This window comes from Dreissena polymorpha, chromosome 1 (assembly GCF_020536995.1).
Source record: "Dreissena polymorpha isolate Duluth1 chromosome 1, UMN_Dpol_1.0, whole genome shotgun sequence".
Classification (NCBI taxonomy): Eukaryota; Metazoa; Mollusca; class Bivalvia; order Myida; family Dreissenidae; genus Dreissena; species Dreissena polymorpha.
In genome coordinates, this window is record NC_068355.1 from 99,686,120 (window position 1) to 99,701,546 (window position 15,427).

At 35.8% G+C, this 15,427-nt stretch overlaps 1 protein-coding gene across 2 annotated transcripts in view; it reads right to left on the reverse strand.

The window, feature by feature from the left end:
- Positions 1 to 15,427, reverse strand: part of LOC127842340 (sorting nexin lst-4-like) — a 58,668-nt gene that overhangs the window by 37,034 nt on the left and 6,207 nt on the right. The window contains exon 2 of one of the 2 annotated variants that reach the window (XM_052371801.1): positions 9,368 to 9,454. In XM_052371801.1, the coding sequence (XP_052227761.1) occupies positions 9,368 to 9,454 (87 nt within the window). Of the gene's footprint in view, positions 1 to 9,366; positions 9,455 to 15,427 lie in introns of both variants that reach the window. The other variant, XM_052371809.1, reaches the window with a different exon arrangement.

A 15,427-nucleotide genomic window follows, 5' to 3' on the forward strand; every position in this document is an offset into this window, starting at 1 on the left:
TAACGTAAGCCATCATAGGGAAATTGTTCATATTCAATAATTTATTAGACGATCTTTCAAAAATAAAAAAAGGAAAAAATTTTATGGGGGTTGAGAGGTGGTATAATGTGGGGTGTGGTCATTTATTAGACGCTCTTTCAAAAATAAAAAAGGAGAAAAAAAAAATTGGGCGAGGGGGGGGGTAGGGGGGGTGAGAGGGGGGTATAATGTGGGGTGTGGTAATTTATTAAATGTTAAAAAAAAATGGGGGGGTAGGGGGGGTGGGGGTGAGAGGGGGGTATAATGTTGGGTGGGGTTATTTATAAGATGATGTTTTAAAAAAAAATTGGAGGGGGGGAGGTTGGGGGGAGGGATTCTGGGTAGGGGCGTGGGGTATTGTTTGGGTGGAATCCATTGTGGTATTCAGGTAAGTGTTGTTTTGTCAAAGTACATGTAATAATAAAAAGTGATCATAAATAAAGAAGTTATGGCAATTTAAGCAAAATGTTCAATTATCTAAGTGTAATAGGGGCCATAATTATGTAAAAATGCTTGATACAGTGGTCTGCTCTTGTTTATAGGTTGGGGTCGTGTTGGTATACAAGTATGCAAAATATAAAAGCAATATGTCAAAGGATATAGGGGAATATTTGGGGTAGGACGCAAACTTTAACATAGATTTATCAATAATATGCATATTCTAAGTATAAAAGGGACAATAATTATGACAAAATGCTTGATAGAGTTGTCTGCTTTTGTTTATAGGTTGGGGTGATGTTGGTAAACAAGTATGCAAAATATGAAAGCAATATGTCAAGGGACAATGAAAATAAATGGGGTAGTACAAAAACTTTAACATTTGCTGCATATTCTAAGTGGAAAAGGGGCCATAATTATGACAAAATGCTTGATAGAGTTGTCTGCTCTTGTTTAAAGGTTTGGGTCATGTTGGTAAACAAGTATGCAAAATATGAAAGCAATATGTCAAGGGACAATGAAAATAATTGGGGTAGTACGATAACTTTAACATTCGCACGCTAACGGCACAGCACGGCACAGAACGGAACGGAAACGCCAACGCCAGGGTGAGTAGGATAATTCCACTATATATATTTCATATATAATAGTCGAGCTAATAAACTTTCATTGGTAGTGATTAGCATCTTTGTTTGTAAAGATCCGGCCACTTAAAGTTTTAAAGTGACTTTTAAAACTGAATGGTACCAATTTTACAACACCAGAGGCATTTGATCGAAATTTTAATGTGTCTACAACAAAATAAAGAGATAACAAATTAAAAACTTGATATCCTTAGTAAATGTCCAATTCTAGGAAGGCACACTAGCAACCCTGATTTGTTTATTTATGTTCTATCAATATGTTAAGGAAAACTCTTATAAATTTGAGCAATAATTTTGATATTAAACATTGTATAGATTTTATATATTCTCTTAGAATTATTTACACTTACATATTATTGAATAGTTTATATTAAAAATATATATTTGCATTTACACAACAAATGTAGAAATTGCATAAATTTTTCCAAATTTTTTACCAAACAAAATAATAAAGTCACAAAAAACATCATTTTGGGGGGGGGAGGGAGTAAATGTAAAGAAATCAATGAAACCTTAGGAAAGACTCATACGTCAAACCCTTAATTCTGATTAAACAAGGGCTGTTTGTAAAACATGCATGCCTCCCATATGGGCTGTCAGTTGTAGTGGCAGCCATTGTGTGAATAAGTTTTTTGTCACTGTGACCTTGACCTTTGACCTAGTGACCTGAAAATCAATAGGGGTCATCTGCGAGTCATGATCAATGTACCTATGAAGTTTCATGATCCTAGGCGTAACCTTTCCTGAGTTATCATCCGGAAACCATTTTTCTGTGTAGTCACCGTGACCTTGACCTTTGACCTAGTGACCTGAAAATCAATAGGGGTCATCTGCCAGTCATGATCAATGTACCTATGAAGTTTCATGACCCTAGGCGCAAGCGTTCTTGAGTTTTCATCCAGAAACCATTTAACAGGTTCTAGTCACCGTGACCTTGACCTTTGACCTAGTTACCTGAAAATCAATAGGGGTCATCTGCAAGTCATGATCAATGTACCTATGAAGTTTCATAATCCTAGGCGTAAGCGTTCTTGAGTTATCATCCGGAAACTAATCGGTGGACGAACTGACGGACGGATCGATATGTGCAAAACAATATACCCCCGTCTTCTTCGAAGGGGGGAATAATTATACCAACAGCTCTGGTGGTTATAAACAAGGAAGACTTAATATAATGCAATACTACATGGGCTTAATGTCAATTGCACTGAAAAGCCAGGTGTTTCCACATAGTCATAGACAGAAAATGTCACAAAGTATATCATTGTGAAAACCTCAAGAAATATGTGCAAACTATACATTTGAAATAAAATACTATGGCAGCACAAAATTAAATCCTATCTATGACTGAATTAAGTTAAAAAAAGTCCAAATTTCTTTTGCAATGATAATGTATATTTTTTATACACATAGATTATTATAGATAACTGAATAATTTTAAAAAGACACTCCAATACACTCTAGAAAATGCAAGAAAACACACATTAACTAGATTGTATGGGGGATAAATTAAGTTCAATTAGGCTGGTTATATGCTCAAAAATATAAAGCATTCAAATACAGTAATTCATGGCCTCTACTGTACTGCCACTGTTTTATTCATATAAGGAATACTTTATTTCATAAGGCAGCGATTTTCATTACCTACAGGCTCCACAAGAAAATAAAACAAAAGCTCTTGAAAAGCTCAGCTCTTGAAAAGCTCAACTTCTAGAAGCACAGTAAGCCACTCAAGGGAAGCTATAATTTTGGGACCAACCAATATCAGGCATAAATCACGGCTGTATAAAATGAAGTAAATAGCATATTATGTTTTCCCTAAATATGCCACCCGCTTTAATGAAATGTAAAACATGGTGCCATGATGACGGCCATGTTTTTTTAAGATTCACAATCATTTTGCAAACTTGGCTGAGCTATCATTATGTTCTGACCAAGTTTCATGAAGTTTGCACTTAAAATGACAATTCACAAAAAACGAAGAACACAAGACGATAACAAAAGCCTACCATTAGCACATTGTGCTCAGATGAGCAAAAAACAAATTCTTAACAAATCAACTTCAAATCAGTTTTGTTACGCTCGATGCTTATATACATGCCTCTTTCAGACTACCAGTATAACCCAGCCTTTTTTTTCTGGTACTGTAAATTGATTTACATGTACATGTATAAGAAACAATAATTTAAACTTTATGAGGATATTGACCTTTCACTGAGTTTCAAAGTTTCAAAGTCTGTCTGATGGGAAATGTAGCATTTAGCCTCAAAGTAGTAGTTCACAAACATGAAAACGGTTACATAACCCTTTCCCCATAAGAAGCAAAGTGAAAATGGCTTTTACAACCAACATAAAACCAGTACAGCCTGCGAGTAACTCGCAGTCTGTTCCTGTTTTATGCTGCTTGCAGATCATCTGTAACTAAGGGTTGGAAATGAAGCCTTTAAAACTTGAATTACCGGTAAGTAAGAAAGGTATTTAATCAAATGTAACTTTGTTAGGGACTACAAATGCGTCAGAATACGTATCTAAGTGGTAATACGTATCTAAGTGGTAATACGTATCTAAGTGGTAAAGGGATAAGCCTCACACTGGCAAAAATGGACTTAAAGCATGTGCATTAACCCTTTGCATGCTGGGAAATTTGTCGTCTGCTAAAATGTCGTCTGCTAAATTTCTTAAATTAGCATTTTCTTTGATTTTTTTCAAAGAATACTATCAGAATAGCAAACAGTTTGGATCATGATGAGACGCCCTGTTCTGTGGCGTCTCATCTGGATCCAAACTGTTTGCAAAGGTCTTCAAAATCCGGTTCCAGCACTGGAAAAGTTAAGTGTTGTCCCAGATTAGCTGGTGCAGTCCACACAGGCTTATCAGGGACAACACTTCACACCTAGACAGGACTTTTGTTTAGAAGAAACTTCATTTTAACAGATAATTCCATTAAAGCAGAAAGTTTTGTCCCTGATTCGACTTTGGGAACTGCACAAAATAATCTGGGACAAGACTTGACGCATCTGCATTTTGCCCAGTTTTCCCCCCAAAACAAGACTCATAATGCTGAAAAAATTTCCAGGGAAGCAAGCACAAAACTCCTAACACAGATACACCATCATTTTTTTTTTATTTACATCATTATTATGTGAAACTATCGGCATATGAAACTATCTGCTCTACGTACACGGAACAAGTTTTCAATAAAGATCAAGAATGAACTTACAGGATGCTGCTCCATGCCCATTTTTATTGTTATGGTCTTGTCAGTATTTCAGGAGGGAAATACAATAAAACAAGAATGTCATTGTTTGCAGATTTATCAAAAGCAAATTTTTATGCTCACACATGTTGACAAATGTATTGCAAGTTAATTGCTGCATTCTTTTAAATTCCTTATTTAAATAATTAACAAGGGCTGTTTGTAAAACATGCATGCCCCCCATATGGGCTGTCAGTTGTAGTGGCAGCCATTGTGTGAATAGTTTTTTTGTCACTGTGACCTTGACCTTTGACCTAGTGACCTGAGAATCAATAGGGGTCATCTGCCAGTCATGATCAATGTACCTATGAGGTTTCATGATCCTAGGCCTAATTATTCTATAGTTATCATCAGGAAACCATTTTACTGTTTCGAGTCACTGTGACCTTGATCTTTGACCTAGTGACCTGAAAATTAATAGGGGTTATCTGCCAGTCATGATCAATGGTCCTATGAAGTTTCATGATCCTAGGCGTAACCATTCTTGAGTTATCATCCGGAAACTATTTTACTATTTCCAGTCACTGTGACCTTGACCTTTGACCTAGTGACCTGAAAATTAATAGGGGTCATCTGCAAGTCATGATCAATGTACTTATGAAGTTTCATGATTCTAGGCGTAAACATTCTTGAGTTATCATCAGGAAACCATTTTACTGTTTCGAGTCACTGTGACCTTGACCTTTGACCTAGTGACCTGAAAATCTTTAGGGGTCATCTGCCAGTCATGATCAATGTTCCTATGAAGTTTAATGATCCTAGGCGTAACCATTCTTGAGTTATCATCCGGAAACCATTTAACTGTTTCGAGTCACTGTGACCTTGACCTTTGACCTAGTGACCTGAAAATCAATAGGGGTCATCTGCCAGTCATGATCAATGTACCTATGAAGTTTCATGATTCTAGGCGTAAGCATTCTTGAGTTATCATCAGGAAACCATTTTACTATTTCGAGTCACTGTGACCTTGACCTTTGACCTAGTGACCGGAAAATCAATAGGGGTCATCTGCCAGTCATGATCAATGTACCTATGAAGTTTCATGATCCTAGGCCTAAGCGTTATTGAGTTATCATCCGGAAACCATCTGGTGGATGGACCGACCGACAGACCGAATGACATGTGCAAAACAATATACCCCCTCTTCTGCTAAAGGGGGCATAAAAAGAACATCCATGGAATTTCGCTTTATACAAGAGTACCGCATAACGGATGTCACGCTCGGCTGCGGATGCATTTTTGAATAAATGAAAGCTTGTAAGATTTTATTTTTTTAGAGGTCACAGTGACCTTGACCTTTGACCTAGTGACCAAAAAATGGTTGTGGCATGTAGAACTCATCAAGGTGCAGCTACATATGAAGTTTCAAAGTTGTAGGCTGAAGCACTTTGATTTTACAGCCAATGTTCAAAACCTTGACAAAATGTTAAGGTTTTAGCACGACGCGGACGACGACAGACACGATGAGCTGGCTATGACAATTCCTCGGATTTTCTCCGAAAACAGCCGAGCTAATAAACGGTATTGCCAAAGATTAAATTAAGCTTCATGTAACCCCCTCCAATATATATCACCGGTATGAGCAGCAACCTGTACCATTTGTTCAAAGACCTACACATACAACTTACATATATATATGTTTAAGCAAAATTATTATTAAATACTATAGTTACCTCCTGCGGAGCAAGTTGAAATGAGAAACAACAGTATCTTTCAGAAACATGCATAGCTACCGTTAGAAAAACATTCACATAATCATTTAAAAAGTAACATAAGTACCAAGTACATGTGAGCATTTAAAGAAAGTATGACTAATTATGGATACGATACATGGGGTCATGTGCCTCAGACAATTTACAGGTACCCACCGATACATGGGGTCATGTGCCTCAGACAATTTACAGGTACCCACCGATACATGGGGTCATGTGCCTCAGACAATTTACAGGTACCCACCGATACATGGGGTCATGTGCCTCAGACAATTTACAGGTAACCACCGATACATGGGGTCATGTGCCTCAGACAATTTACAGGTACCCACCGATACATGGGGTCATGTGCCTCAGACAATTTACAGGTACCCACTGATACATGGGGTCATGTGCCTCAGACAATTTACAGGTACCCACACTGCAGAACAACAAACAATCTTAAGCTTAGCTTTAGTCTTAATGTTTAATATTAATGCAGTTTAAAACAAGCAATGTGTTTGTGAAACACTATGTCCCCATATATATGACCTTTGACCTTGAAGGATGACCTTGACCTTTCACCACTCAAAATGTGCAGCTCCATGAGATACACATGCATGCCAAATATCAAGTTGCTAGCTTCAATATTGCAAAAGTGAACATTTAATGAGCGATTTTGACCCATATATTTGACCTTTGACCTTGAAGGATGACGTTGACCTTTCACCACTCAAAATGTGCAGCTCCATGAGATACACATGCATGCCAAATATGAAGTTGCTATCTTCAATATTGCAAAAGTTATGGCAAATGTTAAAGTTGGGGCAAACAAACAAACCAACAAACAAACCAACAGACAGGGCAAAAACAATATGTCCCCCACTATAGTGGTGGGGGACATAAAAATCTTCACTCCACCAGGGCTTTCCTTTGACCCGAGCTCCCGGGTTTTGACGCTTGAAAATTACAGAAGACCCTTGTTTGACTCTTGAGAAAATTACGTCATGCGTCACATTTGATCCGGGGGAATATACCGGCTTGCGTCTACGAGATCAAACGTTGTTAAGACTAAGCGATAATTGGCTTGGGGCGGAGTATATCTTTTGGAAGACGCTAACCGTTATCGCCGTTTCCAATCATTGAAGCACAAGTCCGCCCAGTAGGCGGAGTTTGGCCAATTGAGAAATCTTGTAATGACCAATTAAAACACTGCTGGTTCGATGATGCGTATATCAACGTTCCATTACTTATCACAGCGTTTGTAATCAGCTGTTTGCGGAAAAGGTCTAAATGTATTAAACCCACCAAAACAGAATGGCCTCACCCGCGTCAGTTTTAATAATATCCAATAAAATGACATCTATATCCACAATACACTGTAAAGCATATTTTGAGAAATACTTCCACAATATGTCAGAATGTATTTCCAAAGCTGAATAAACCCAACCCTCTTTTATTTCATGTTTGCTCCATTCAAATACGCGCAAAAGTTATGCTGGCATATGTACTGTCTACAACGCCACATTAACGCTTTGCATCAGAGTTGCTAAAAATAACCATAGAACCGGTATAAATGACCTTGTGGCAAAGTGACAAATTTGGATGCTGCATGTGCTAATTAATTACAACATAGGCTTAATAATTGACCATTTGAGACGGCATAGAAAAATGGCGTGTTTGTTGCACGTCTTCGGTGAAGATGGCACATGAACTAATTATTCCCGGATTTGAGCCGTCCAGGGTCGATTTTGAGATTAATGAAAATCAGATAAGTTAGTAAGCCGCTGGCCCTGAGCAGTTATATGAGCAGTAACTGACGAAACATATTCGCTACTTTCCGAAACCCGTACCATTCTATGTCCACCATCTATAAATTATCTTTTAGCAAAGTTAAGTACTGCAATATCATATTTCAAAACAATATGTCAACCGAATTATATATTAATTGCGTATTTGCTAGGTTACTTATTTCTGTTTTTCATTTTCTGCAGTCAAACAAAATGCATATTTTATTTAACGTGCAAAAGACGTATCACACACAACATGTTTTCGGACAGTCGTTTTCAGATACGGTGTGATTTGTCAATTTTAATTTATTTTTAACGTTGTTTATACCATTTTTATAGAATGACGAATGACGAATACACATGCGGTGTTATGGATGGTCTGATTAAAACAATTTTGCATTGTACTCGCAAGAAATTGCACATATACATTTGTAAAGACAAAAAAAAATAACAATAAGCTAGCTAGGGCTTGATGGGCTATGCCCTCTATTTTCTTTATCTTACGGTCTCAGACTCTCTGCTTAATTTTCCGGGTTTCGAATTTGGGACAATTGACACCCCTGATATATATTATGTCAGTACCAGTGCGAGTGGTTTTTTTTGGTATTGATTTCACTGTGCCAGCCTCACAATGTTGAATGGTCACAATTGATGTTTACATTCGTTGTGTCTTTTATGGACTGGAATATAAAAAATTTATGTTTAGATACTTGTTAATTTGTTGCTTTATATATATTTCATTGTATATCTTAGTAATTTGCTTAAAGTACAAAAGATCATTGACTCTCTTGCATTATTATTATGACTCATACAAATTTGATTTTGACTCTTGAAAATATGGTCCCAATAGTCATTGACTCTTGATTATTGAGGTCTAAGGAAAGCCCTGCTCCACTATATCCTAGAGTATAACCTAAACAGCTCTTACCTCTTACCAATTGTTTTACTAATGAATAAAAAAATAAAAGCAATAGAATTTTACATAAAAAATGTAAAAATATTGATTATTTTTTTGCAATTTATGCAAATGCAAGTTAAGACCCTCAATGATGTTCATACTTGGCAAAATGAACACTCCACATGGCATCTATTTGAATGAGTATGGTACATACCTGAAGTATATTTGAGGGACAAAATACTTATGAGGCTTTGTTACTATTGGTGCAGTTCATTTTATGTTAAATCTGTTTTCATTTAAAACACAGACCAATAGTAGTTTTAGTTAAACTGATTTAGCCAGCTTTAAAACAGAACCAGGATCATTTAAAATTATCTGCAACTAAGGTTTTATCACCATGCTTGAAATTGGACTGTTAAGAAATGTAATTGAATCTTTAAAAGATTATCTTTTGATTGCACTCCACTGAATAAATTCTTATTTGTAATTACTTGTTACCTGTGATAATAAATTTCTCCAAATACATGCAAAACATATATGTGACTGTTGGTGTAATAGCCAACAGCTGTTACAATGTTCCTAATGTAATACATTTATCATAAATATAATTTCTTAACTCATAATAATCTAACCTGCTGTACTATAGTGAGGGTTTCGCCAGGTTTAAAGCTCAGTTCTCCGTTGGAAACGTCACCTTCAAATTCATACAGGGCAGTTGCCTAAAATCACAAGAAGACTTCAATTATCAGCTTGTAAAACATTAAAATGCAAAAAGTTTGTTTTTTATTTCAATCATAGCAAATTTTAAATTAGTGGAAAGATCTTTAATCAAATGATAATTGTTCAAAATGGTACATAAATTGCTTTATAGGAAAGGGTGTTGTTTATATAATTAATTTATAATAGGACTCCAGTGTGCAATATGTAAAAACTGTAAAAAATATATTAACCCTTACCTTTCTACAGCAAACTATTAACCTCTTTAAACGCTTATCGTTTGATCTTAAATCTTTCCCCTAATTTAAAATGTGTTAATGTAATTGCAATTTGTAATAATGTTGAATATCTTGAATTCATCATCATGCCAACCAGTGATGCATAAAAAGGCTAATACAGCAAATAAACAACTCACAACAAATCAGTAAATACACACATATGAGTTTCTTGTCGCTTCCTATTTAAACTGTCAAAAGGTCAATCTATAACACTGTTCTTGTAAAAATACGGAAAGCCATTAAGAGTCACTCCATAACACTCTCTTATATACCATGACTAACATCCGTTTATGGAACACTTGAGATCAATCCAGCATACTTGACTGGAACACATGAATAATCCACTTTATTTTTTGAAAGTGTATTTTCATTCATTTCTTGTTATAAGCAACTCTAGAAAACAAAGAACAGCTCTTGTAATAAGTACAACAAACAAGAGCAGGGAATAATCTACACGTGCGTCCCGCGTCTATGACGCACAGATATCGAAATAGACGCATTGTTTTGAAATATGTGCGTCCACTCGGATGCATTGCTGAACTGTATCCGTTAACGCATACGCGAATCACGATAGGTACGAACCATCTTGTGTACGAGTCAAAAGTGTAGCAATGAACGCTAAGTTTAACCGAATGAGGTTTGAAGACTCCAGCAAGTCTTTTGATTGGCTCTAGTTGAGCTGCTGATGTATAATACGAAACAATCAGAATCAACATTTAAAATAGAATGTGTTATGATATTTTCTCGAGTCCCCGGATGAAAACCTGCTTTAACTTTGTGTAACTTAGTCATAAATAATACAGAAAATATGCCTCCGAAATAAGGTGTTGAAGCTTAATAATCCAAAACAAACAAATCTAAACTTTAATAATTGTAGGTAAACGGCTCGCAATTCGGACGTAAACAATAACATTATCAAGCTCGCAATTCAGATGTTAACAATAATATTATCATCAATTTGAATCAAGTTGAAATGTATCTAGGTTACATTCATGTAACAGATAATGTTATAGCCTATGTGAAGGCAAACAAGATAGTGATAACTCTGAATTTGTTTTGTTTTTTTGTTTCAACAAGTTTTTGAGATTATTAAAAGTTTAATGCAAGTATAGATAAGAGAATAGCATGACGCGCATATAGATTATTCTAGCCAAATTACACAGTCATTTAAATGCTGACAAGTATGTATCGGGTAACTTTCCAGTCATAAAACTGTTATGTTCATCGTCCAATCCGGTTACGCGAATGCTTATGAGGGTGGGGTTAACTATCGACCATTATTTTTTATTGACGTCGGGCACGATGTAAAAGTTTATCGCAGCTTGATAAGCAAGAATTTGTACCATTTACGTAATAAAAAAGTACATTTAAGACAGTTTCGGGCATCATCATCACACCTTTTTACTGTAAACAAGTGTTACCTATGACTCTTGTAATTAATACAAGAAATTAACTGAAAGAGGTATAGAAATAATTACTTATAGCGATTAAGTTGTGCAAATAACTCCCGGTTACAATTATGCGATAACAATTTTATTCCAGTACATGTATTTTTCATCATGTTCATTTATAACGTTTTGCTGGCATTTATTCGACATGTAATGCGTTAACAAATTTTCGTTGAATTAATTACGCACACTGGTAAATTTTTCGTCCGATGATCGATACTTACAAGACTGATGATGGCAACCTGCCGTAATCCTTGTGAATTTCATGCATAATTCCGTCAAAACATTTATTGGACTTAAGTGTTTAAACAAATTATTGTTAAATTCATAAAGCAACTGTTAATATTTATTAAAATCTCAAATGGAAATAATTAAATTTGTCATCCGATACCCTTTCCCATATGTCGACGTTAACGCGTTTTTAATCCGAAACACACTTTCGAATGTAAATGTTACCGCAACGTTAAAATATTCTTTAAATTAGTAGTGCAAATTTATTTGGTGTCCAATCTTTTTCTCAATTAAAAAGAGCGCGAAAATTATGCAGCATGTACAACGTCGCTTGTATTGTTTTAACAAGCACACAACACGTCAGAGGATTGACGCATGTTCAGAGGCAATATTTCATCAAATCTATAAATAGTCACTTAAAATTTATTTGATACTATTGAAAAATGGCAAGGTTTGTTCAAAAGAAATAATTGAGAGCTTTTATCGTAAATATTTACCAGAAAGTGATTTTTAAAAACGGAATAAACGGGATTATTGGATAACAAATAAAAACTTGAATAGTAGTATGTATGCAGTAATAGAGTCGGGTTGAAACAGATGTATTGGAGAATCGTTCGAGTCAGGATTTTACTGTCAGTACGGGAAAGTTTTAAAACAATTAAAAAATATAAAAAAGTATACGCCTGACACAAATCCTGTGGAAAGCACTGGCATTAAAAGCAAATGGTTTAAATACATGTTTATGTAGTACATAAATTAGATTATGCATGATCATTTTTAGTTTTCCATGACAAACAAAATTAGTCCCATTATTTTTTTTTAATACACCATGGAATGGTAATTTGTTATTAAATGGTGCTTATATCAATATTTTGGTAGGGTATGCTCTGTATTCTTGTGCAGTTGTATAGGGGCGGCTATAGGAGCCATGTATAGGGCATTCCATCTTTGGCAGCAACAAGGTAAATACAGAAACAGAAGGTATAAACTCTAGCCTGCTAATGTTTTTTTGAGAATACAGACAGCACTTTATTGTATTGTAGATTTTAACCAAAATTAATTGCACTATTGAAAAATTACAATCTCACTTTATTAAACAGATCAGGGATCATATTTTTGTCGGTTTTGTTGGTCCTAGACCGATTGAGGTCATGAAAGATCGATTGAAATTCCCAAACAGTCGGTCTGATTCTGTTTGCTTAAATTCCCATGTCACGAAATCTATTACACAGTGCACACCCTAATTACATTCTTATCTCAATTAGGTGCGATAATTCATTCGCTGCAGTCTCTAAACCAGTCAGGACCAGATTATTGCACGTCAGCCGACTAGTATCAGAGTATGGCCCCCAAGCATCAAAGATTCGCGCGGCTGTGTATTAGTCACGCGTGAATAACCCTGTGTCAATATCAATCGATAACCTAGCACAATCGGTCCGTAAGGTGTACTCGTCCAGGATAAAATCGTTGACAGTTACTTCGAAGATACAAACCTCGATGTTCTCGTCGTGGAAATTGTGCATTTCATGCATGATACAGTAAACTGTCATATAAACAAAGAAGAAAATCGGATATTCTGCAATAATTGTGGGCGGACCTTATACACTGAAAGCACGCGCTGTAATTAAACAAAATATGCCGATACATTTTCCACCAGCGTAATAATTTGGCAATAAATAAATAAAACATGCGGATCTGATCGACAGAACAGCCGAAAGTTATTTTTATGGGCGGAAATTCACATAAAATAGTACACAAGAAAAATAATATACATTGTATAAATCTTCAGTAAAAATCGTGTTAGAATCAAAATAATTCGTGTTCTTTATTGTTTGTTGTTGAATAACCCACGACCGAAAGTTTAGATGCGTGGTTTCAAATCATTCAATCCCTACGCATCTTAACTATAGGCCGTGGGTTATTCGACTACAAACTATAATGGACATGAATTATTTCTTTACTATTTGGTTTTGTTATTGTCAGTAACAAACCTACGCACAGACATTTGTTTGGTTCAATGCATGTTTGTAAGCAATTATCGAGTTGACAACGATTTAAAACATTGGTATAGATTTACACAGACTAATAATATTGACAACGATGAAAAACAGTCAGATAAAACAGCACACGAAACAACCAATGTCAATGCAATAGCAAATGACAAGAGCACCGCCTTGCGGGTGCAGACCGCTCATCTATTTTCTTTTTAAAGGTGAAGGGACTCTCATTTTCAATCACAAATGAGGGAGGGGTGGAGTGAAGAGGGGTGCATTGTGTGGGGGCTGGGACATTTATTACATTATCTTCGAAAAAAAAGGAAAAAAAAAATCGGGGGGGGGAGGGGGGGGTGGGGGTGGGGGTGGGGGGGGGTATTCTTGGGTGCGATGGTTGGACGGTATTTCAAACATAAAATAATCAAAATAAATAGGTTTTTTTTAACCGTTTGAAAAAAAATTGGGGCGGGGGTGGGGTGGGGGGGAGGGGTATAGTGAGAGGGTGTGGTGGTCATTTGTGAGATGATCTTAAAAAAAAAAAAAAAATAAAAAAAAAAATAAATAGGGGGGGGGGGGGAATTCGGGGGGGGGGGGATTCCGGGTGGGGTGGCACGGGCGATGGTTTGGGTGGCGTCTATTGTGGTATGTCAGGTAAGAGTAGTTTTGTCAAAGTATCAATCAAATCTAATCATAAATAAAAAATCTAATCATAAATAAAGAAGTTATGGCAATTTTAGCAAAATTTAATAATTTGACCTTGATAGTCAAGGTCATTCAAAGGTCAAGGTAAAATTCAACTTGCCAGGTACAGTAACCTCATGTTAGCATGAAAGTATTTGAAGTTTGAAAGCAATAGCCTTGATACTTAAGAAGTAAAGTGGATCGAAACACAAAATTTAACCATGTATTCAAAGTTACTAAGTAAAAAAAGGGCCATAATTCCGTAAAAATGACATCCAGAGTTATGCAACTTGTCCTTTTACTGTACCCTTATGATAGTTTGCGAGTGTTCCAAGTATGAAAGCAATATCTATGATACTTTAGGGGACCAAAACACAAAACTTAACCAAACTTTCAATTTTCTTAGTATAAAGGGCCCATAATTCCGTCCAAATGCCAGTGAGAGTTACATAACTTTGCCTGCATCGTCCCCTTACGATAGTTAATAAGTGTTGCAAGTATGAAAGCAATAGTCTTGATACTGCAGGAATAAAGTGGACCTAAACACAAAACATAACCAAATTTTAAATTTTCTAAGTATAAAAAGGACACATAATTCTGTCAAAATGCCAGTCAGAGTTACATTACTTTGCCTGCACAGTCCCCTTATGATGGTTATTAAGTGTTGCAAGTATGAAAGCAATAGCTTTGATACTTAAGGAATAAAATGGACCTAAACACAAAACTTAACCAAAATTTTCAATTTTCTAAGTATAAAAAGGGCACATAATTCTGTCAAAATGCACGCCAGAGTTATCTAACTTTGCCTGCCCAGTCCCCTCATGATAGTAAGTAAGTGTACCAAGTTTGAATGCAATAGCATTGATACTTTCTGAAAAAAGTGGACCTAAACGCAAAACTTAACCAAAATTTTCAATTTTCTAAGTATAAAAAGGGCACATAATTCAGTCAAAATGCATGACAGAGTTATCTAACTTTGCCTGCCCAGTCCCCTCATGATAGTAAGTAAGTGTACCAAGTTTGAATGCAATAGCATTGATACTTTCTGAGAAAAGTGGACCTAAACGCAAAACTTAACCGGACGCCGACGCAGACGCCGACGCCAAGGTGATGACAATAGCTCATAATTTTTTTTCAAAAATTAGATGAGCTAATAAAACAAAATGAGAAAACTCGTTTGTTCCGTTTAAAAATAATGCTATGGGAATTTAACTTGTACATTTATTATACCATCTTCATGAATAGCAAAATCAATGGTATATATTTTAACGTAATTTGTCATGATTTTGGATATAAATTTTCGGACACCTTTTCCCCATTTAAATCCGGACTGATTGATGTTG